Source organism: Notothenia rossii (genome assembly GCF_949606895.1).
Source record: "Notothenia rossii genome assembly, chromosome: 4".
NCBI lineage: Eukaryota > Metazoa > Chordata > Actinopteri > Perciformes > Nototheniidae > Notothenia > Notothenia rossii.
The window spans coordinates 64,509,045-64,532,918 of record NC_136902.1 but is presented as its reverse complement, the minus strand read 5'-3'; the positions used below and the strand labels follow the sequence as shown (position 1 = coordinate 64,532,918).

General features: G+C 43.9%; 1 protein-coding gene across 7 annotated transcripts; it reads right to left on the bottom strand.

The window, feature by feature from the left end:
• Positions 1-6,348: 6,348 nt before the first annotated feature.
• On the bottom strand, positions 6,349-23,448 carry LOC307037424 (tyrosine kinase receptor Cad96Ca). Of its 7 annotated transcripts, none has more exons than XR_013807674.1 (13): positions 23,288-23,448; positions 22,961-23,022; positions 22,765-22,858; positions 21,420-21,618; positions 20,886-21,024; positions 19,787-19,888; positions 18,953-19,051; positions 12,308-12,468; positions 12,083-12,226; positions 7,894-8,010; positions 7,506-7,605; positions 7,010-7,109; positions 6,349-6,787 (listed from the first exon to the last, which is right to left on the bottom strand). XR_013807674.1 is itself a non-coding variant. In XM_079678285.1 (13 exons), the coding sequence occupies exons 2-13, from the start codon at positions 22,980-22,982 to the stop codon at positions 6,677-6,679; spliced, it is 1,383 nt and encodes a 460-aa protein (XP_079534411.1). In that variant the 5' UTR covers positions 22,983-23,022; positions 23,288-23,448; the 3' UTR covers positions 6,349-6,676. The 7 variants fall into 7 exon arrangements, 4 of the variants coding, with proteins under 4 accessions (XP_079534411.1, XP_079534412.1, XP_079534414.1 ...); XR_013807675.1 differs by having other exon boundaries at positions 7,894-8,007; XM_079678285.1 differs by having other exon boundaries at positions 7,899-8,010.
• Between the last annotated feature and the right edge of the window lie 426 nt (positions 23,449-23,874).

Genomic DNA, 23,874 nt, shown 5'->3' with positions numbered 1-23,874 from the left:
TCTGCTGGCAAATGTGTATTGGCGGTTATGTGTTGTGTTGTTTAACCATAGTGTAAATTCCTATTTTAAAGATATTTTTGAGGAAACAACCGTTCTCCTTTGTCAAAAACGAGTCAGTTTTGAAACAGCTATTCCCTAGTGGATTAAGCTGGAATTTAAAATAGCGCACTCTGGTGGTAGTACAGAATTATTACCCAAATAGCGGAAACACCATAACATTGTGAATATTCTTCTTTGCAAATGTGTTTTGGCGGTTATGTGTTGTGTTGTTTAACCATAGTGTAAATTCCTATTTTAAAGATATTTTTGAGGAAACAACCGTTCTCCTTTGTCAAAAACGAGTCAGTTTTGAAACAGCTATTCCCTAGTGGATTAAGCTGGAATTTAAAATAGCGCACTCTGGTGGTAGTACAGAATTATTACCCAAATAGCGGAAACACCATAACATTGTGAATATTCTTCTTTGCAAATGTGTTTTGGCGGTTATGTGTTGTGTTGTTTAACCATAGTGTAAATTCCTATTTTAAAGATATTTTTGAGGAAACAACCGTTCTCCTTTGTCAAAAACGAGTCAGTTTTGAAACAGCTATTCCCTAGTGGATTAAGCTGGAATTTAAAATAGCGCACTCTGGTGGTAGTACAGAATTATTACCCAAATAGCGGAAACACCATAACATTGTGATTTTGAACCAAATTCATATTTCAAAGTCAAAACCATACACGGTACAACTTTATTTTAACATTTCATATTTTAATTTTGCATATTTTTTATATATTAATTAACTTTATTAATATTTTACCTTAAACTTAAAAAAAAAAAAAGACATCTATAAAAATAATAAAACTTTGAGCAAAAAAAAAAAAAAAAAAAAAAAGTTCGGACGAACAGCAACGACGGTGCTAGTCAGAAGATTAGTGCTTCATCTTTGATAGGTTAATAAATAATTAGAGAACATGTCACCAAAACAAACTAAGTTGAGACTAGACGCAGGGCCAGGCTCAACTGCAGATATCAAGGAAAGGGTAAAAATCAGATCAGATGCTTTAACAGTTTCAAGAATCAGTCTTTATTTATTTATTCTTGAGTAACTTTACTGATTTGTGGTGTTGTGCGTAAGGCAATATCTCATTTGAGTGAGGGGCACCAGCCCTTCATGCAGGTCACTCTCTGAGAGAATAGTTCATATTTTCCCTCCAGTTTGGAGAAATATTATTTTATCATATGTTAGTTCAGCAGTGTCAACCAATCCTCTAATCCTAGAGTTATTGAGACGCATTAGCGACACCAGGGGTATTGTTTTTCGCAGCAACGATGACGCATAATACCATTACAAAAGCCATTATTGAAACAAGTAAACTATTAGAAGTGCTAATTGCTGATTTTTTTTTATAGTGAATATGCATTTATACCATCAGAAAACCATAAATCATACGATATTTTTGTACCCCTTGTGGGTACACGGAGAAGTTATATTTATTTAATGCAACGTTATGAGTTTTACATGTCCTGTACAGAATAGGGTAATCATTGCAATATTAATTGAGCATTTTATGCTCAAAGGAGGGAGTGTCATGATTATACAGAGATGTTGATTTCAGTGACGTTGTAGTTAATAAATAATAACATGTAGTCAACAAGAGGTATGCCGAAGCTCGGGCCTTCTCCAAGGAGGGAGTGGTCCAGTTTTAGATATTAGACAAATAGAAGTGGATGAATATGTCAGAACTCTGAGTAATATTATGCAAGTTTTGTCTACACAGGCTAGGAAAACTACAGAGATACCAGACGAGACACCAGAAGAGACTCCTGTTCGGCCAGGTGAATGGGTGAGGGTGAAAGTTCACAAAAGACAGTGGGCTCATCCCCGGTGGACGGAAGCGTGAAAGGTTGTAACAAACTTCACACGCGCTCCGGTTTAAAGGTAAAGAAAAAGGAGCAAATTGACACCACCTCACACATTGTCACCCTTCACTGGCAACTTCCAGAACATTATTGGGAGTTAGGACTGATTTGGCAGAGCTGGAACAAAACAATAAATAGAAATAAGATAAAGATAGAAACAGCTCAAAAGACAAATTGTCTATAGATTTTTATAGATTGTACATTAATGTGAATACCTATTTTTTGTTTTACATCTGTAAAAAGAGTCCAATTTGTTATGTTGTTTTTGTACTCATTATTTAAATTCTGTAACGGACACAACCAGGTTTAAAATAGAGATGATGAGAACAAAGCCAAACCAATTGTGGGGTCCCCTAGGGATAAGAGTCAGAATAGCATTGTTGATTGTGCTCATTACACTTGGCACCTTTCTGGTTGGAAGGGGAGTACAATATTATGTAAGGCATGGATCCATTAGTTCACTCATAGAATGCCCACATCACTAACAAGACTCCAGCTGGGTTTCAGAGACTTTCACTTATCCCCAGAGCCAAAAGATCAGCTGAGCAATAAGAGGAGGAGTTAGAAATACTCGGTCCCAAACAAGAGGCGGTTATAATCAAGATGATTCACCCCCTTATATGCAGTTCTTGTATCAAATGATGAGATGGGTTTAAGTGATTGGGATATGTAAGTGATGGGGATTTACAGATTAGGGGAATCTCTAAATACACTGGATCCATGTTTTAGTCTGTACCAGAAACACCCCCTGTTAAGCTATGAACAACCGATCGGTGACCTGAGCACAATTATTGAAAATGATTGTTAGACACAGGCTACTAACCCACAAGTACAGCTTTGTACGTACAAACTCTATGAACAAGATTCCCCAGCAGATAGTGGCGACATTGCAGATATGTCCAGTCACAAAAGTTACTACGGTTCTAAATAACAGTGAGATTTAAAGTGATGGAGAAAATATGGAGACGTTCTTTTATAGTGTGTGAAATATGTGGTGCTTGAAACATCTAGGTATTTAAATGTATAGAAGAAAATGGTTTCCTGAAAGAGTTAATTGGAATAAACATGTTACAGTGGGTGAAGGCAATGTTTAGGGATATGGTAAAATTATTAGTAGACATGAATTGTGTTTAGATGGCATTTAACAACTAAGATGGATAGTATGGTTAGGAAAATAGAGTGGAAAAGGTTGGATTTATTTTACCTCAGTGTGTTAGAATTTAACTATACGTAATGCCTCCCGAGATCTCTCTCTCTCCACCTGTCAGAACGCTACGACCCCATCGTCCAAGCAGACAAAAGACCTCACCACGGAAGACTCCTCCTCCTCCATAGAACAGACAGAGAACCAGAGCTGAACCAACAACTCCAACGCTGCATCCAGAACCATCTCCACCTGAGGCACCAAGAACCAAAACCAGGTGACATAAAAAGGCACACTCTCATCGGTCCCCCACAGGACATGAAGTTCCAAGCTGAGCCACAAGATTTGGGCACAAGAGCAGAGTGTGGGACATGAGAGCGGAATACGCCCTCCATGCAACAAAGTAGAGACTGTAAAGGAGGAGATGAAAAGCAAAGCAGATGGGACACTGAGAAGAGTTACAGCGGAAGGATCCAAGAGCGGATGGACTGAGGAGAAGGTGGACGGAGGAGAGGAAAGAACGGAGGAGTTGGCATGGTCCGGCAGAATGTGAGGGGGTCGTGGCGACAACCAGAGGGGGAGAGAAGGAAAACGGGAGTGAGTGAGTTTACACATAAACACACTTATTCACCAACGAGAAATACGGAAAGAAAAAGATTTATCAGCCATGAATTAATCAATTGGTGAATTTATAAAGAAAAAAGAGGAAACTATTAAATAACCCTAAAAACACACTGAGGGTAGAACATATTATTCAATCTTTTCATCATATCAACAAATTATTCTTTAAGAGTTTTTTATTCATGTGTGAATTTGGGGAAGATTTAATTTGTTACAGTATAGACCTACAGTTTAAAGGGATGGTTTTAGTAACCACTCTATAAAAGCAGACAAATCTTTATTTGTATGGAAAATGTTAAAGGTAGAGCTAGTACCAAGCCAAAGATGGTGTTCCAATCTAGAGTATTGATTTCTCCATTGTAGCATGGTTATTACCTCAGGAGGGAAGATTAAGGTGGAAATAACATTTGTTTTTCGTCCAAGATGTAGAGTTTTAAAATGACACTGGGCAAAGAGCGAAAGCAAAGTTTAATTTAAAAAAAAAAAAAACTAATGTAGTTGGGAGTAATACATGCGGGGCCTTGGATCACTCATTGTGATGGTACATATTTGTTACAACAAACATCGTTTAGGGAGAAGGGGTCGCTCAACCCACCCTGCAGATGTTTTAAATCTTACTTGCAGCTTCAGAGGGAGCGCACGGCACCAGAGTATGAGTTTTAAAAGACAAGCGCCACCAGCTCCTAAAGGTCATCCATTCACCAGATGACCTGACATTTAGAGATGTTATTTAAAGGAGAAACATATCTGCCATAGGTGTAAATTCCTGAATTAAACTACAAACCATTAATGAAATGACTTCTGTTTTTAAAATCCTTGTTAAAGGAGGGAGTAATTATCACATGCTCGGGCACCCAAGGTTCCACACACTGTAAAAGGGGTTAGCATAGCTATTTAAGTAGACCATAATTGAAAATAAATTAGTATAATGAGTTATTGATATTCCACCGGTTTTCACACCATTTCAGGGACTTTATCACTGCATTAGAACAGACCACCCAAAGGTAATGAGTAGGAACCTTTAAGTGATGAAACTCTACAACTGTTGTAACTGACCAAAATCTTCTCCCAGAAATGACTGTCTAGAATGCCGTACCCCAGAGTAGAACGCACAACGGCCCCCTCTAGAGAACATATTACTTTCATACCTTAAATGGTATGAAAGGAGGGAGGGTAAATTTCTCAGGAGGAGACGGTTACAAATGCTAGCAGAACAAGACGACCCACCCCGTATACAGATGTGGATGACAATGATGAGTTAGTTTAAATGATATGGATGTTCGGAGATGAGATTGATCAATGAATGTCCAGCTGATGTGATTCTTTAAATGATGAAATCATGTGAAGAAGTGAGCAAAATTAAAATGGAGTGAATCCATTTCAATTTACTTCATACTATTCCAAGATAGCATATTTTTAATATTTTTATTATTCCAATTAATTTTACACTATTCTAAGATAGTCCATTTTATTTGACTTTATTACTTTATACTATTCTAATATGGTAGATTTCATGTTGTATAAATCATTGCTATTCTAAAATGGTTTGTTTCTTTTCACTTTGTAAAAACAAGTGCCTTAACACTGAGCGTGGTATGAGAACGGTTTCTGTGAAAGGAGGGAGGAAGAAATGTTCTGATACCAAGCCATTGCTGCTATTTTGAAGAATGATATTGAATGTAAACACTAGAAGTTATGCACAAGGGACAACTTTTATGTTTGAACACAGACAAGAATTTATTTTGTATTTTTGTAAAGCCGGCTGTGAAACCATTCCATTTGATTGTATGTTTGTTAATATGAGATATGTAATATGCAAAGTTCAGATGAAGAACTCATTGATTTCAGTATTATACACACCTTTTAGGTGTGTAAGGAGGGACTGTTAGAAATTAAAATCAATGTTTTGATGGTATAATGTAGCTTAAACATACCGTCAGTTCAAACGCTCTTTTATAGTGAAAAACCAGAAATTCTTGTGCACAAGCAGTTAAGCTTTTATTCTGAAAATCCTTCATCTACGGTTAGCATGTAGCATGTGGCTAATATACGATTTCCTAAAGAGGTGAATTGAGGAGCGAAATGACTTGGTGTGGTGAAAACCGAAACCTACTGATTTAACACTACAACGATAGATGTCGAGATATTACCATGCTGAATATTAAATGAAGGTACAGTTTATTTGAATACATTATTGTTTACAGACGAGTAGCATGTGACAACATCCGGAATGACCGGCAACCAAACGAGCCGAGAAGTATTGTTTAGAGTATTGATTACAGCGTTTAGAATGTGTTAAATGAAAAGTGATGAAAGAGAATATGAGGAGAAACGGCGTGTTAAGCATATATTGAATGTGAAAAGAACCTATCCTCTGTTTAAATGCAATAACGGACATTGGAGACGAGGTGAGCCGGCTGGCGGGGAGGAGCCAGCAGAGGATATATATAGCAGCGCCGGGGGAGAGATCCGCTGTCTTTCTTGCTCAGGAGAACCGGACCACAGCTGTTTGTCTGACGGAACAATATTCTGTCTGTAACACTACCGCGCCTTTTTTAATTAAAGTATCCCATTTGAATCTTTTCAGAGACTCCATTTAGTCTCATTTTAAAGCTTCTCTCCTGGACGCGAGAATAAAGAACACATTTTAACAATTTCTGAAAGTAAACATGAACAGAGCTCAAGGCAAAAAAGAGCATTTAACATCACAGAAAATCAACATTATAGATGAGTTATCAACAGGATGGATACAAAAATAAATATAAACACATTTATAATGGAAAAATACAACATAAAACATAGTTTACAGTTCTTAACAAGAATATATAATAAGTACATCATTTTGACCATGCTCTCTGTTGATTTGTTGATGTGTGATCATTTTACAGTTGTTATATTTTAGTAGCGCTTGAAAGGCTTAGTAGATCAATGCAGCCTTAAAGAGGAAACAAACCCATTTAGATTTGTTTTAAATACATTCAATTGTTCAGAAAACATCTTTCTGATACTTAGACGGTATTTGCATCTTCCAAGGTGACGCTGGCTGCCCGTAGACATCGAGCTTCATGATATTCAGCCTCCTCTTTCAGCAAAAGTGGACTTTCAACGTCCACATAATCCTGCAATATAAAAAAACAATATTTTAAGTATGTAATGTCATTTGCATGTAGTCTACATTTAATCAAGGTTGAGTATTTTTTTAAAGAATGAAAGATACATGATTTGTTCATTTTTACAAATAACAACAATGTAAGGATACAAAAGATAGATAATGAATGGCCTTTCCAAGATCAATCACTATTGTAAATCATTAAAAAAGTGGTGAACCAGCTGCTCTTTACCGCATCGCTTTCCATGATGTTCTCCAGCATGCGGACGATGTCTGTGAACGAGGGTCTCAGAGTGTAGGGCTCCAGCCAACAGTCTTTCATGATATGAAGTCTGTGGAATTAGATTAAATTAAACAACAAGTATCGTCATGCAATAAATTACTGAAGTATCATACTATTTAAAAACAATTTTATAGTGCAAACTTGGATCATGACTCAATGAGAATCAGATACCAGATTCACATATAGCAATAGTTTTGGGAAATACATTTGATTTATTGTATTAACTGTTTTTTCATGAGCTCTGCCTCTGATAACACAGAGGCTTTTCCCACACTGTGGCTGTAGTTAAGACATCTTATTTCCTGAGCTGCATATATTATTGCTTTGGATTGATGGTACTCAAAGATGCAACTTTGAGACTATTCACTAACTGCCAAAAATTGCTTATTTAATGTAGCTTTTGAAAAGACCAAACATGTTTTTGTAATTGTGAGTTTTTTCTTACATCTCTGGTCTGCAGCCTTCAGGGTTTGTGTTCTTATGACCAATACAGATGTGATACATGACCGCTTCTGATGTCTCGAGGTTTGGGTATGGCAGTGTACCTGAAAATGTGATTACATAATGAGATGTATTCTAAAGGAAAACAAACCTACCTGTATAGCAATTAAACAAGTTCAAGGTCTTTAGTTAACTGCTGTCTCTGAAAATGTTTCCCACAATAACATGGTTTTAGGGTTGTACGAAATGTGATTCTTCCCTTAAGCATATATTAACACAAATACAACTAAACAAGGCAGTCAAACAGGAGGTGAATCACTTTGGACTTTGGTCTAACCTTCTATATAAATCATTCTTTGCCACATCATTTGTGCTATTACACTAATAACCACCTCACCAAATGTCTGCATCTCCCACAGCACGATGCCGAAGGCCCACACGTCTCCTTTGAAGCTGTAATAGTTGTTCTTGAAGTACTCAGGTGGGTACCATCGCAGCGGCACACGCTGCTGTCAAGTTACAGACAATGGAAAATGTGATGAAATGTGACCTGTAAAAAGGGTGTGACCAGCACCTCAACTCACACCATAGACTGCAGTAGCAGTTCCAGCAGAGAGCCCCAAACTTTCTTTTCCCTGGCCACATCAACCAGCTCTGACTGGGGGATCCCAAGGCGCTCCCAGGCCAGAGAAGAGATATAATCCCTCCATCTGGTTCTAGGTCTACCCCTTGGTCTCTTTCCAGCTGGACGTGCCTGGAACACCTCCCTAGGGAGGCGCCCAGGTGGCATCCTCACTAGGTGCCCGAACCACCTCAACTGGCTCCTTTCGACGCGAAGGAGGAGCGGTTCAACTCCGAGTCCCTCCCGGATGACCGAACTTCTCACCTTATCCCTAAGGGAGACACCAGCCACCCTGCGGAGAAAACCCATCTCGGCCGCTTGTACCCGCAATCTCGTTCTTTCGGTCATGACCCATCCTTCATGACCATAGGTGAGGGTAGGAATGAAAATGGCGCGGTAGACAGAGAGCTTTGCCTTCTGGCTCAGCTCCCTTTTCGTCACAACGGTGCGGTAAAGAGACTGCAGTACCGCTCCCGCTGCTCCGATTCTCCGACCCATCTCACGCTCCATTGTTCCCTCACTCGAGAACAAGACCCCGAGATACTTGAACTCCTTCACTTGGGGTAAGGACTCATTCCCTACTTGGAGTGGACAGTCCATCGGTTTCCTGCTGAGAACCATGGCCTCAGATTTGGAGGTGCTGATCCTCATCCCAGCCGCTTCACACTCGGTTGCGAACCGATCCAGTGAGTGCTGAAGGTCGCAGACCGATGAAGCCATCAGAACCACATCATCTGCAAAAAGCAGTGGTGCAATCCTTAGTCCACCGAACTGCAGACCCCCTCCCCCACGACTACGCCTCGAAATCCGATCCATGTATATTACAAACAGGATTGGTGACAAAGCGCAGCCCTGGCAGAGGCCAACCCCCACCTGAAATGGGTCCGACTTACTGCCGAGGACCCGGACACAGCTCTCGCTTTGGGAGTACAGAGATTGGATGGCCCTGAGTAGAGACCCCCTCACCCCATACTCCCGCAGCACCTCCCACAGTGACTCCCTGGGAACCCGGTCATACGCCTTCTCCAAGTCTACAAAACACATGTAGACTGGATGAGCGTACTCCCAGGCCCCCTCCAGGATCCTTGCGAGAGTAAAAAGCTGATCCGTCGTTCCACGACCAGGACGGAATCCGCATTGTTCCTCCTCAATCTGAGGTTCGACAATCGGCCTGACCCTCCTTTCGAGTACCCTAGAGTAAATTTTCCCGGGGAGGCTGAGTAGTGTGATGCCTCTGTAATTGGCACACACCCTCTGATCCCCCTTTTTGAAAAGGGGAACCACCACCCCGGTCTGCCACTCCTTCGGTACTGTTTCCGACTTCCACGCAACGTTGATGAGACGTGTCAACCATGACAGTCCCTCAACACCCAGAGCCTTCAGCATTTCTGGGCGGATCTCATCCACCCCCGGGGCTTTGCCACTGTGAAGTTGTTTGACGACCTCAGTGACCTCCCCCCGGGAGATTGGTGTCGATCCCCCGTCATACTCCAGCTCTGCCTCTAACATAGAGGGTGGAGTTGTCGGGTTCAGGAGTTCCTCAAAGTGCTCCTTCCAACGCCCTAACACTCCATCAGTTGAGGTCAACAACGTCCCATCCTTACTGTACACAGCTTGGATGGTTCCCTGCTTCCCCCTCCTGAGGTGTCGGACAGTTTTCCAGAACAACTTTGGTGCCGCCATAAAAAGTCTTTTTCCATGTCTTCTCCGAACTTCTCCCACACCCGCTGCTTTGCCTCGGCCACGGCTGAGGCTGCTGCCCTTCGGGCCTGTCGGTACCTTGCAACTGCCTCGGGAGTCCCCCGGGATAACAAATCCCTGAAGGCCTCCTTCTTCAGTCGGACGGCTTCCCTGACCACCGGTGTCCACCAGGAGGTTCGAGGGTTACCGCCCCTTGAGGCACCTAGGACCTTGAGACCACAGCTCCCCGCCGCGGCTTCGGCAATAGAGGCTTTGAACACCGACCACTCTGGTTCAATGTCCCCAACCTCCACAGGAATGCCCGAAAAGCTCCGCCGGAGGTGTGAGTTGAAGGCCTCCTGAACTTGGGCCTCCTCCAGACGTTCCCAGTTCACCCGAACTACACGTTTGGGCTTACCAGGTCTATCCAGAGTCTTCCCCCGCCACTCGACCCAACTCACCACCAGATGGTGATCAGTTGACAACTCCGCCCCTCTCTTTACCCGAGTGTCCAAAACATACGGCCTCAGGTCCGATGATACGATAACAAAATCGATCATGGACCTTCTGCCTAGGGTGCTCTGGTACCACGTACACTTATGAGCATCCTTATGTTCGAACATGGTGTTTGTTATGGCCAATCCATGACTAGCACAGAAGTCCAGTAACAAACCACCACTCCGGTTCAGATCAGGGGGGCCGTTCCTCCAAATCACTCCCCTCCAAGTGTCTCCATCATTGCCCACATGTGCGTTGAAGTCTCCCAGCAAGATTAAAGAGTCCCCTTCAGGAGCCCCATACAGGACTCTTTCCAGGGTCTCCAAGAAGGCCGTATACTCTGAAATGCTGTTGGGTGCATAAGCACACACAACGGTCAGAGTTTTCCCCCCCATAACCCGCAGGCGTAGGGAGACAACCCTCTCGTCCACCGGGGTAGACTCCAACAACGAAGCACCCAACCGGGGACTTGTGAGTATCCCCACACCCGCCCGGCGCCTCACACCTTGAGCAACTCCGGAGAAGAATAGAGTTCAACCCCTATCCAGAAGTAAGGTTCCAGAGCCGACGCTGTGCGTAGAGGTGAGCCCAACCAGATCCAACTGGTAACGCTCCACCTCCCGCACAAGCTCTGACTCCTTCCCCCCCCAGAGAGGTGACGTTCCACGTCCCCAAAGCCAGCTTCTGTCGCCCGGGTGCGCTGCCAGAAGGGTGGCAGTGAAGGCAGAGGGCCCGTGACCCATTTCAAGTTAAAATTATATAATAACTACGCATCATGATATCGAGCTATATAAACACAAAAAAACTGATTTTGACCATTTTAGCCAAGTCTGAAGGTCTCTAAAAAAAAAAGTGTATATTTTGGTGTTCGGGTCTGGGGAGACCCAGCAGCATTGTTGTTTGTGGGTGACTCGGGTCAAATTTGGCCCAATCAAGATTAATCTTTGACTTTAGACACCCCACCCGCACCCCCTTCATACAGTGTAACAATAATTGAATTTTTTTAAAGTTAGTTATGATGTAGTTAAAACAATATTGGGTGATAGTCATTATTATTGAGTGTTTTGGACTGAGATAAATCATGGGTCAATATTTACCTGCGAACACCATGAACGGTAACAGCTTTCGAACACAACACAAGGGAGCTCATGTGGAAATTAAGAATACCCGCTGTGTTGACTGAATGACACGTTACGGCTCTAAATCAAGACCACATCTCTCTGAAACTGTTGTTTCCTGTTGCAGAGGATGCTGCTACCCCCCCTTAACACAAACACACACAGACAAACATACACTTAGGGACAGTTAATATGGTTTCATGGAGGTAAAACTGAGACTAAGATATCAGTTTGAAAAATGTGTGTGTTACATGTTAGTCTCATGTGGCTGCAAGCTAACCTTGCACTGTCTGTTTGCAGCATAAGGGCTGCTAAGAGTATATTTTCTCTCTTTTGACAACCACCTGTCATAATTTTCACACAAGCATGCACGCATTTCACCAAAAGGTGACATGTGTAACAAATGTATATGGCAATGATACAAGATGTGACCACACGTTGTTTCAAATGTGTCAATTTGGTATAAAATGTGACAAAAAGGGTCTGATGTAAGGTTTGACTAAAATTGGCATGTGTGTGTGTGTGTGTGTGTGTGTGTGTGTGTGTGTGTGTGTGTGTGTGTGTGTGTGTGTGTGTGTGTGTGTGTGTGTGTGTGTGTGTGTGTGTGTGTGTGTGTGTGTGTGTGTGTGTGTGTGTGTGTGTGTGTGTGTGTGTGTGTGTTACCCTTGGGTTCCTCCAGCGGCTGCTGCTGCTGCGGCGGCTTGTCATGCGCGTTAAATCTCGGGCCAGTCCGAACTCCGCTACCTTTACCTCCCAGGGAAACTTATTGACCATGATGTTCCTCAGAGCCAGGTCACAGTGCACAATCTGCAGAACAGATCCCACACAGACTGCTTAGCATGGATAGATGGAACCTGACGACTTCATAAGAGCCGGTTATGTTGCTACCATTTTGGAGCGCAGGTGCTGCAGGGCCAGAGCGATGTGGTAGGAAGCGATGGTGAGGAGGCTCTGCAGCTCAGGGTCTTCACTTAAATGAGCTCTGTTGGTCTGCAGGAAGGTCCTCAGAGTGCCATATGTCACATACTCCATGATCAGAATGTAAGGTTCTGCACAAATCAAAAACATGGAGAGAGGAAGGGGACTTACAGGGAGGAACATCATCCTAATTCATCAACCAGGAGCACTGTAGAAGAGGACAGAGGGATACAGTGTGAAGATAAATGTGTCATGGGTTTGGGTTTGTTGCTATTTTCCACCTTCATTTTTAAATGTTTTCCTCCTTGTGTCTTTTCTGGTCTTACTTCCTGTGTTTGCCTTCCTGTCTTTAGTTTCCCTCCTGTGCCTGATTGTGTTATGGTGTCCACCTGCTGCCCCTGTGTTTCACCTCCCCTTCCCAGTTGTGTCTTGTCCTGTGATTACCCTTGTGTGTATTTAGTCCTGTCCTTCCTTGAGCGCTTTGTCGGATCTTCGTCAATGTTACCTGCATGTTCTATTTCGTATATGGCTTCGCCCTCTAAGGCTATCGCTATTGGGTAATCCCCTGCGCACCCGCGCAGCACTGAAACACTTCTAGTCCACGCCCACCCGCAAGGTGGGCCCCACCCTCGGGCTCCCTTCCGGTATAAATAGGAAGGAGGCCCGACAATCTGCTCCCTCTTTTCTTCAGCACACCGTTGCTGAAGCACAAGAGACACTTCAATTGCAGATTAAACATGAGTAACAATTGTGTGAGAGATTGTCCCTCATGTGGCTCTGGGTTAATAATGAGTTAGGACCAGCAGAGATAAAAGTAGTATGAGAACCCTGCCTGGGGTCAGAGCACGCGTATGCGGCTCTAAACCAGCAGGTAGCATGCATACACTGCGCCCGTCTCCCCTCGGGCGACAGGAAGCGGAGAGCGGACCCTCTTGCTGCTGTGGCCGAGGAGGACGATTGGCCCGTCCAGGCTTACGAGCCCGCGGACGGGGCCTCGTGTCCCTGGGGCAGGAGTCCGACAACTCCTGCCCCGCCTCCCTCCACGGTTCACCGTTCGGTTCTCCCCTCCCTCCTCTCCCCCGGATGGGGGAGACAGAGTCGGAGCAGGGTGCCAGCTTGGCGGCCAAACATGCTTTCACCCTCTCCGTCACCACAGCGCGGTGGCGAATAACATCGCGCTACTCTCCAACTCGGTGGTGAAACTGGTAGAGCGGTCCACCACCGAGACAGAGGAAATCAGCAAGGCGGCCAGCACGGCGCTCACTCTGTGCGCCTCCGTCGCTGTCTCCCAAGTGAAGATTTTCGCATGGGTGACACAGATCCAGCACCACCTCTGGCTGAAGCAGGCGTCTGTTAAGGCCCAGATACACCGGCCAGTCACCTGAGAAGTCGCCGACACCGACTGTTGCGTCGCCGGACTCTCCTGCGTATTTGCCGACTTCGCGCACTGGAACACACCGCAAATCCGAGCCGAGCACATATGAACTGCGCATGCGTGAGTGGCAATAACTGTCCTTACCAGCAGGCGGCGGTAGTGTGTATTCATCATTCAAAAGGGGCAACAACCGGAACAACCGGAAGACAGAGAAGAAGAACAGACTCCCTGATATAAACAAACAACAAATAGCGTTTTTCTTTCCAATTTCACTCTCGTCCATTGAAAACATGAATGAACAGGAGCTCTATAAACCGATGAGGTGAAATAGCCGTGTGTGTTCCATCTTCCATTTTAAAACATTTGTTTACCTCCCTCACTTCCGTTAACGCTTCTCATGCACTGATTCGCTAGCTGAACAGCCAATCAGTGTTATCCCTTTGTCCGACTTTCGGTGGTGTTCCCGACGCCGATTCAACATGTTGAATCGGCAAGAAAAGGCGTCAGGTCGGCAGAAAAGACCCGACGGTGCGGCGCACACCACTCCGAATAGGGCGTGCCCACGCTCATGTTCGGCCCGACTCCCATTTACTGCCGATTTCGGGCCGGTGTATCTGGGCCTTTACGGAGACGGCCAGAAAAGTGCTACTGGACGCGCCAGGGCTTGTTGCAGAAGCCTGCTGGTTTTAACCTATTGGTTAATTAACTGCAGAGCTCGCTAATTAAGCCGGCTGCCACTAATCTGTTGATTAAGTAGACAGCAGGGCTCGCTGCAGAAGCCTGCCGGTTTTAACCTCGGTTAATAACCTGCAGAGCTCGCGGCATTCCTCTGTCCGAGATACGCCTCTTACAAACGGTCATAATAAACGCATGAGCGCCGTTATAACGCCTCATGTGGGCAGCACTGCACACACCTCCATCCATCCCCTGAGCGTGTACGCGCCTCATGATGAGAGTCGGAGTGAGACGCAGCGTGTGGAGGCCCCCGCGCAGCCCTTTCGGTCCAAGCACACCTTGGGTTGCCTCATGGGCAGCGGCGGCAGGGGCTCTGGCGTGGCTCGTCACCATGACAACCAAAAACACATCTCGAGCACGTGCACCCGCTCTCAGAGTTTCGGGGGGTGTGGTGGTCAATGTAATAACGTAACCAGATGAGTGATTCCAGCGCCCGGTATCATTTTACACACATTTGTATCATACAGATGCAGGACTTACACACGCCTGTTTTATGACCGACAGGTCCGCACGCACTCTCCAGCCGAAACTCTAATAAGCATTCATTCACAAACTAAATCAGGAGACCTTTAACGTTTTACGTCCGGTTCGCTCCTTTGTTCCTCGCTGTACACAGCTCCAGTTTGGGCATTGGCCTGTCATCAGATTGTATTAGTTGTTGCTGCTGCAGCGGAACTTTAATCCAATTATTTTTGATTAAATTCTCCAAATCTCCACCCTCCATAATTGCACTTGCTTCAGTTGCTTGCTACTTTCTAACGGCGGTGAAAGTGGTGCAGTGACGCTATCTATCTTCTATCGATTAGATTTATGATTCGAACATTATAAAAGTAGGGTAGACATGTGGATATTATTCGACTGAACAAAACGTGCATTTTCCAAAATCCTATGGAGAAATCCCATTATTATTTTTGTCGAGGGAAACCGAGCGCAGCTTACTTCCGCTTTTTGGGACGCGTCACTGCACCACTAAATTGATGCAATTTAATTGGATTGTGAGGCAAGGGAAGCCAGCCGCCTCTGGCTTCCCTTGGCATGGCCCTGACCAATCACAGGTTGGCAGGGGCATGACGTGAGCCTCATCTGATTGGTCAATCCCTCCATTTTTTTTCACCAAGGGAAGCACATTTCGGCTGGCCTCCTCTCGCAACAGAAAGTGCAATCTACTGTTCCACCATAACATCTAGAGGGGCGCTGTTTCACTCTTTGTAAAATACTCAATGAGAATCAGGAGACCTGAGACGGGCCGGCAGCAACATACAACAATGAATTTCCGAAACTAAACGAAGTGTTTTCATTTATTTATTAAAATTATAACTACAATCCGAAAAAACAGGGGAAGCCTGGCTTCCCTTGGCCTCCAGGAGAAAACGCCACTGTCTCAGAGTGGCAGCGCGTGTGTCTGATGGACAGATGGATGAGCAGGCTGATCAGCAGAGGATACGTCCTGCAGTTCGCCCCCCCCCCCCCCCCCCGTTATTTTTCTAATCCCGAAAAAGACTGGGGGAATGAGACATCCTCGATCTGTCAGTATTCCACATGCTGACGATCAAACAGGTGCTGGAATGTGTTCACCAGGACGACTGGTTCACTTCCACCTGAAGGATGCATACTTCCACGTACCCATCATCCCAAAACACAGGAAATTCCTGAGTTTTCTCATTTCAGGGAATATCAGACCAGACAATCGTCTGCCGTTCGGATATTTCCTGGCTCCTCGCATTTTTGTGCAGAGAAGGCTGGAGCCACTACACAGAGGAGGGATGAGAGTGTGATTTTCTCTGGACGACCTGCTATTTGCTGGCTCGCTCCAGGAAGGAAGTCGCTTTACAGACGGTACATCTAGTATCGCATCTGTCAAAGCCTAGGTTTCATAATAAAGTGGAAGAAGAGCTGTCCTCTTCCCTCTCAGACAATCGTTTATCTGGGAGTGGAATTAAACTCAGGCAGCAGAGCTCGTCTCTCGCGGCAGCGAGTGGAGGAACTGACAGCTCTCCTCTGGCGTGTCACAACCCACACAGCCCTCTCCGTGACGCAGCTGCTCGGCGTTGGCGTCAGCTGGTCATGTGATGATACCCCTGAGTCTCTTCCAACAGGGGGACACTCCAGAGGTGGTTCATTCGCTGCAGAAGCCTGCTGTTTTCAACCTATTGGTTTATAAACTGCTGAGCTCGTGGCATTCCTCTGTCCCAGATGTGCCTCACACGGTCATAATAACCCACGAGCACCGTTATAACGCCTCGTGTGGACAGCATGCACACACCTCTCATCCCCTGAGCGTGTACGCGCCTCATGATGAGAGACGGAGTGAAATGCAGCGTGTGGAAACTCCCTCGCAGGCAGTCTTTTTGCCTCACGGGCAGCGGCGGCGATGGCGCGGCTCGTCACCATGACGACCATTACGGCACATCACAGAGAAACCTCTACCCCCAGCAGTTCCATGGGATACAAGAAACACTCCTGTCATCCCAGGAACAGTGTCTTGCGCGGTTTTTACTCCACTATTTTTCTAAATCTCGGGAAAAAAACGGGGGAGTCGCCCCGTTGCTGTACAATCAATGTGTTGATTCGCACAGACAACAGGCCACGGCGCAAGGGAGGAGTACAGTACGATCTGCGCAGCTTCTGAACGCAGCCAGGCGGCTGCTGTTCTGGGCTCGCACAGACGTTGCTCTCATCAGAGCAATGTATATTCCCGGCCAATTGAACAGAGGGGCTCGCAGAGCGCATCAGCCGTGTTATGCGAGGAGTACGGAGACTCAGACCTGTGTCACGCGCACTGGCACCTCAGTGGGCTTTGGTGTTACGCGCACTAAAGCAAAGCCCCATTTGAGCCTTTAGGCCAGGTTCCCCTTAAACTGTTGTCAGCCAAAGTAGTATATACTTTTGGCTCTATCAGCGAAAAAGGTGAGTGATTTGTCTGCTCTCTCTGTGGCTCCGTCAGGCTTCCGGATCCAAGGAGATGGCAGTTCAGCTGTTTTACGCCCTAACCCGGCTTTTATGCCAAAGGTCATCACAAGCTCTTTTAGAGTCGAGAGTGATCACCTTGGATGGCTTCTTTTCCCCTCCTCACAGGTCGGAGGAAGAAGCCGCGTCTCATCTCCTCTGTCCTGTGCGCGCGCTGTCCTGCTAGTGGCGCGCACGGCTGCCTTGCGTCATTCTCAGCGCCTGTTTGTGCATTATAGAGAGCGCTCGTTAGGGCAGCCTCTATCTGCACAACGGCTGTCACACTGGCTGTGTGAAGCTGTGTCACAGGCATATGTCTCCTCTGGGTTGGATCCCGGGAGAACATCAATGCGCACTCCACCAGAGGAATGTCCTCCTCCACAGCTTTGCACGGAGGAATGTCAGTGGAAGACATTTGCACTGCTGCATCTTGGTCTTCCCCCTGTTAATTTATTCAATTGTATTTGAGGGATGTCTCCCATTCCTCTCTGACACGCCCTGTACTGAGTGTCTTGTCAGAGTGAGTGACGTCAGGGATCCAGCTGTGCGCCTCTTTCCTGCCTCTCGCCTCGCGGAGAGCGGCCCTTTCCCCCTCTTATAGGAGGGATGTTTCCTTTTTTTCCTCTGACACATTTTGTACGGAGTGTCTTGTCAGAGTGAGTGACGTCAGGGATCCAGCCGTGCGCTCTCCTGCCTGTCTGCACGCAGAGAGCTGCTGTTCCCCCTCTTTTTGTCACTGGGCAAAGTATGACCTTCGTCTCTTTTTCACAGCGGCAGGTATGTATTGTTCCCAGCCTTCGTCCCCTCATGGAAAATATTCATGTTATGCTATATTCCAGGGACGGCGATGCGCCATTACGCATGGCGCAATAGGCATGGGTTGTTATTGAGCAGGTGTGTCTGTGCTTCTAGTGCCGGGCGGACCCAGTGGGGCGCAGACTACATCATGCTTCGCCCTTAACCCAATAGCGATAGCCTTAGAGGGCGAAGCCATATATGAAATAGAACTGAAGTTACCTACTGTAGCTCCAGCTTCTATGAGTATTGGCGAAGCCCTCTAAGTGCTGGGCCCCACTGGCTCTACAAATAGCTGAAGAAAAGTTATTTTGTATGGGAGCAGATTGTCGGGCCTCCTTCCTATTTATACCGGAACTAGACGGACTAGAAGTGTTTCAGTGCTGCGCGGATGCGCAGGGGATTACCCAATAGCGATAGCCTTAGAGGGCTTCGCCAATACTCATAGAAGCTGGAGTTACAGTAGGTAACTTCAGTTCCTGTCCGTGAGTTTGTTCGTTCCTGTTCCTCGTATGCCCCTGGTTAGTTTTTCTTTGTTTGTTTTCAGATTTTGAATAAAGCTCGCTTTTTGTTAATACTTCTTGATTCCCTTTTTGTTAATACTTCTTGATTCCCTTTTTGTAAATACTTCTTGATTCCCTTTTTGTTAATACTTTTTGATTCCCTTTTTGTAAATACTTCTTGATTCCCTTTTTGTTAATACTTCTTGATTCCCTTTTGTACTGCGTTTGGGTCCTCCAATTTCCTGACAAAATGTCCCTCACCCTCAGTGGTGTTCCAGTCCAGTAACTGGAGGATGTTCTTGTGATGCACCAGTTTTCTCATTATGGAAACCTCCGTGTCCACATGCTTAGGACGGACACCTTGAAGAAAAAAAAAGAGAGAAAATGCAACTATAGCTCTGTCACTGGGCCAAACAATATCTACATCTAGGAAGTGAGTGAGACTTCTCAATTTCATTTCCATTGAAATCTAAGATATGAATCAATCAAAAAAAAGTAATAAAGGTAAACAAAGTGGTTCACAAAAAACAAAACAGTTTTTAAAGTTTTGAACCCATTTTTCAAAGAGTTTGTTTATGTCCTAATTAAGATGAAGAAAATTCTCAGCCATCCATATCTTAACATCTTCATTTCAGTTAATGAAGTCCTTGGCAATGTAACATAAGTATGGAAATAATGCTGTGTCTCATTTAAAAGTATAGCAAAAAAAAAGTGTAGGACCTAAAATTGATTCTTGCAGAACCCCACAATTCATTTGTATAGCTCTTATTAGTGTTATATATCTTGGGAAATGCAACTTCTTTCTACAGAATAAATAGTTCACGGTTATCTTATAACCATAGCACATCAAATTCCACCAAGGATGAGTGACAAAGTGTTGTTATCTATCATTTGGGTGGACTGACTTGTCAAAATACATACATTTACTTGACTATTAGATGAAATGAAATGAAATGAGATGAAATTAGATGAAATTCTCAGTAATGGAATTACTGAGAGCACCTCTGAAGTCCTGGTGGTTTTCAAGGTACATTGTGTTACATTGTGACACATTTTAAACACTGTTTAGTTGTGAGGACAACCCACAGCACTCACTTTGTGTAGGAGAGGAGGAAGGTGGGCTGAGTGTTTTATCTTCATATTTTCCTTCACGCTTTCTCACCACAGCATTGACAGTGTCAGTTTCATGTCGTTTGACTACCTTATTCATTAACATATAAACCAATGTTAAGAAAAAAAATTATGTTACTGTAGAGAATATTATGATACATTGCGAGTGTAGCTGGTCTTTCAACTTTTTTAGTGTAGCCACTTTAAGTCCTGGTTATCATTTGTTGATCTCCTAGGCAGAAGAAACATGGCATCATTTAATCAATTTTTAAGGAACCTTCTCCAAAATTAAACTAAAGATAACAAAAGAAGCATTTCCTGTCTTAAACACACTGATACTGATTCGTATCAATTATAGTTACAAATCATTTTGCCAAAGTTAAAACCCTAAAAGGACAGGTTTTCAAGGCAAAGTCATGGGGAGGGTGACTGCTGTTCGTTGGGCTAAGAATTCCATCACAAATCTTTGCAGATAATTTGGTTCTGATGATGCCTTCGGTCGGCACCCTTCAGCACTCAGTGGTTCGGTTTGATAGCCGAGGATCAGCACCTCTAAATCTGAGGCCATGGTTTTCAGCAGGAAATCGTTGGGCTGTCCATGTCGGGAATGAGTCCTTACCCCAAGGGAAGGAGTTAAAGTATCTCAGGGTCTTGTACTCGAGTGAGGGAACCATAAAGTGTGAGATGAGAGCGGGGCCAGAAGGCAAAGCTCTCAAGCTACAGGCCCATCGTTGTTGCTACTCTCACCTATGGTCATGAAGGAGGTGTCATGAGTGAAAGAACGAGATTGCAAATACTTGCAACTGAAGTGTGGCTGCCATCACCCTTGGGGACAAGATGAGAAGTTCAGTCATCCGCATCCGGGAGGGACTCGGAGTAGAGCCGCTGCTCTTTTGCGTAGAGCTAACTAGTTGAGGTGGTTTGCGGATCTATTAAGGATGGCCGTACACTTCTATTATCATTGAAAACTGATAAAGTTTTGATCTTTCCCTCTGCACCTTAACCTCAAAACGGATTGATTATCACTGCTTCCATTTCAAAGAAATGCTTGTCGGTCCAAACCTCCAGTCAGAGAAATGTGTACCTTCCTTGCTGATCTTGCAGGTGAACATGCTGTGGCCTTTACACGTCCCCCTGGTCATCCTGGCTTGGTAGAAGACACCCTCCTTTCCTGCTTTGATCAGCTGCAACAGGTTCAGGTCTGACTTGGTAACACGAGGACCCTTAAACAAATGCCATAGGAGGTAATGTTGCAGTATCAAATCAGGGCAGAACAGCAGTGGGTAAGTACAGGACACTGAGAGGACAAACAACACCATACTGGTCAGTCACAAACATATTTTGTCCACATTGTACCGGAGCTTAAGCTACAGTAACTAATAACATATATTGAAACCAAAGAGAGATGATCAGAAATGATACTGTACATCGACAGTGAGATGACATAGATGTGTGACATGTAGGCTAGAGAGAACACTCCGGTTAGTTGTTCTTGCATCTGAGATTTCCTCTGCTGTAGCTTCAGATGACTAACTAAATAAAGCACTACAAAAATAGTTCAAATATCTGACAGCAAAATATCTGGGAATCATGTGATGACATGAAGACAGTAATATACCTGCTGAAAGCTTCTCCATAGCCTCCGAGAGGAGAGCCTGACTGTCCTGCTCTGCTGCTGGGGGATCTGGGGGATCCGGGGAAGCTGATCTTCTTCCTCCACCACTGCTGGCGCGATCAGAGTTTCCAGCCGAGGAACTGCAGTCATCAACAACCTGCTGCCTCGCAGCTCTCGAATGGTCTGGACCAAAGAACGATATCTGCAAGAAAAAAAGGAAAAAACACAGAACACTGTGCGTATTGTCACATGGTTTGCCTCTGATTCCATCAGAAATCAAATGAAGCTGTGCCAGGGGAGTTGAAAAAATGAAGCTACAGAGAAATAAAAATAGCCTGACTGTATGTAAAACAACATTTGGACCAAGCCATGGGTGCTAACTGCACTGTTTCCAATTCAAGGCCTCAAAACATATTTCACAAACAAATCTGGAATTAATTAAATATTTCTTAAACTGTATGAAAAAAAACAAGCGCCTAGCAAAAACAGTTCTGTACTTATGGCACAACTGGTCATGTTAGCATGCTAATAGCTAGGCTCAAATTGACAATGCTAACAGGCTTAAATTAAGCAGGTTTTAACTTGTATTGTCTTCTTTTTTAGGAAGCTAACATAAGCTGTAAATCAATTCCAACATGCTGATGTTTACCAGGTAATCTCATCTTGTTTTCTGTATTAGCATGCTAACATTTGCTCGTTAGCTCTGCAGTTAAAGTACAGCTAAACCTACAGCAAGTAAAGTGTTGGAGCGAAATAACTACCATTAGGTTAACTTGTTATGGGTTTCTGTTGTAATTCATGGTGTTGGACATTTTCACAGCAGACATATTTACAGGGTAGTAAAACCACATGCTTTGGCTTACACTTAAATGAAAAGGAGACATTCTTCATGTTGTGAGTTATCTGTGCTGTTACCTACTTTGACATGGTTATACTGTTGTAAAAAAGTACTATTATTGTGAAAACTAACACCATTCGTTTTCCTTTCACCTGAACCAGGTAATAGGATCTACAAGTACTTAATCAAGGGCACCTGCACTTGTTGATATGTTATACTTTTGAAAAAGAAAATGCTCCCTTTCGGACACATTATTATCATTATTATGAATATTTTTGTTGAATATATAAATATTATTACCTTTTTGTTGAATATAAATATCATTATGAATATTAATAAATACTGTATTTTAACAATATGCTATTCTGTTTTTCAATTTTTTTTTTTTAGTCTGTTCGAAATAAAGATTTAAATGAAATCCCTAGTCAAACCTAACTCAGATTAATCAAAGGAAACATGAGGACAAATCGTCCAGTAAATTGCTTGTGAAATCATTTCAGCCTGCCTTACTTTCTGAGACACACGATCCCCAGCACTGTGAACACCAGGACCGTGACGGAGAGGGCCCCTGTGAGGATGAAGACAGGTGCTTCCAATTGCTGGCCTGAAAGATCCAACAATACACAAACAGTTAGCTCTATGCTCTCACAATGTGGCGGTCAACACAAATAGATGTAAATGTTATCTGTGAAACCTCAGAGCTCACCTGAACTGCTGTTATAATTCATTGTTTCTTCTTCTATGGCTATAACAGAATGTCACCACATTCTGAAAGGTAATATTATAGCATTTAAAAGAACAATCAAAAAGAATAAACAGGGACTATATTCATGATGTATACATAATCACAAATCAAACAAACTATCTTTTATGTCATTAATAACAAGAGGAGGTACGATACAATCGTTTTAGGAGTTTGCTGTGAGAACATCCTTTCAAACGTGAAGCCCAAAACAATAAGAACGCACCGAAAAGACACATTGAGCTCATACAATCACATGAAATGCTCTATTAGGATTCTTAAAAGCTGTACCTGTGTTTTTTGATGAACACCAGTTTGATGCTGATCAGAACCCAGCTGAAACCGAAGCTGTCTGTCTTTCTGTCTCTGGAGCTTAAAATTCCACCATGTGTTGAGTTAACCCTCCTGGCCGTCTATATTGTCACCAGGAAAAGCGCTCATTGTCTGTCAACCACAACATGAGCAGAGGAAATGAAGTAGCGAGAGGTGGTTTGAGCTGCATAGCACATTCTTAATGTGCCTGATGCTCAGCATCTGTATCCATACGCTGAACACTAAACATTTAACTATTGTCAAATCAACTTTTCATGACATCTCAAATTATTTTTAAATGGGGGTGACTTGGCACAGTAAAGTGATTGAATCACTGATTACATTATTAGGTATGAGATGAAACAACAATAAATATACCAGTTTAATTGTGTTGCCTTGAAACCTCCATCTGTCAGTTTAACAGATTATTTCCAACAAAAACTCTGAGAAAAAATGTGAAGAGAAAATTAAATGTTTTCCAGACCCTCAATACTTTTAAACTTATATTATAATAAGTGTCACCATTAGTGGTAAAGGCATTTATTTTATTACTGGATTTATAGTGT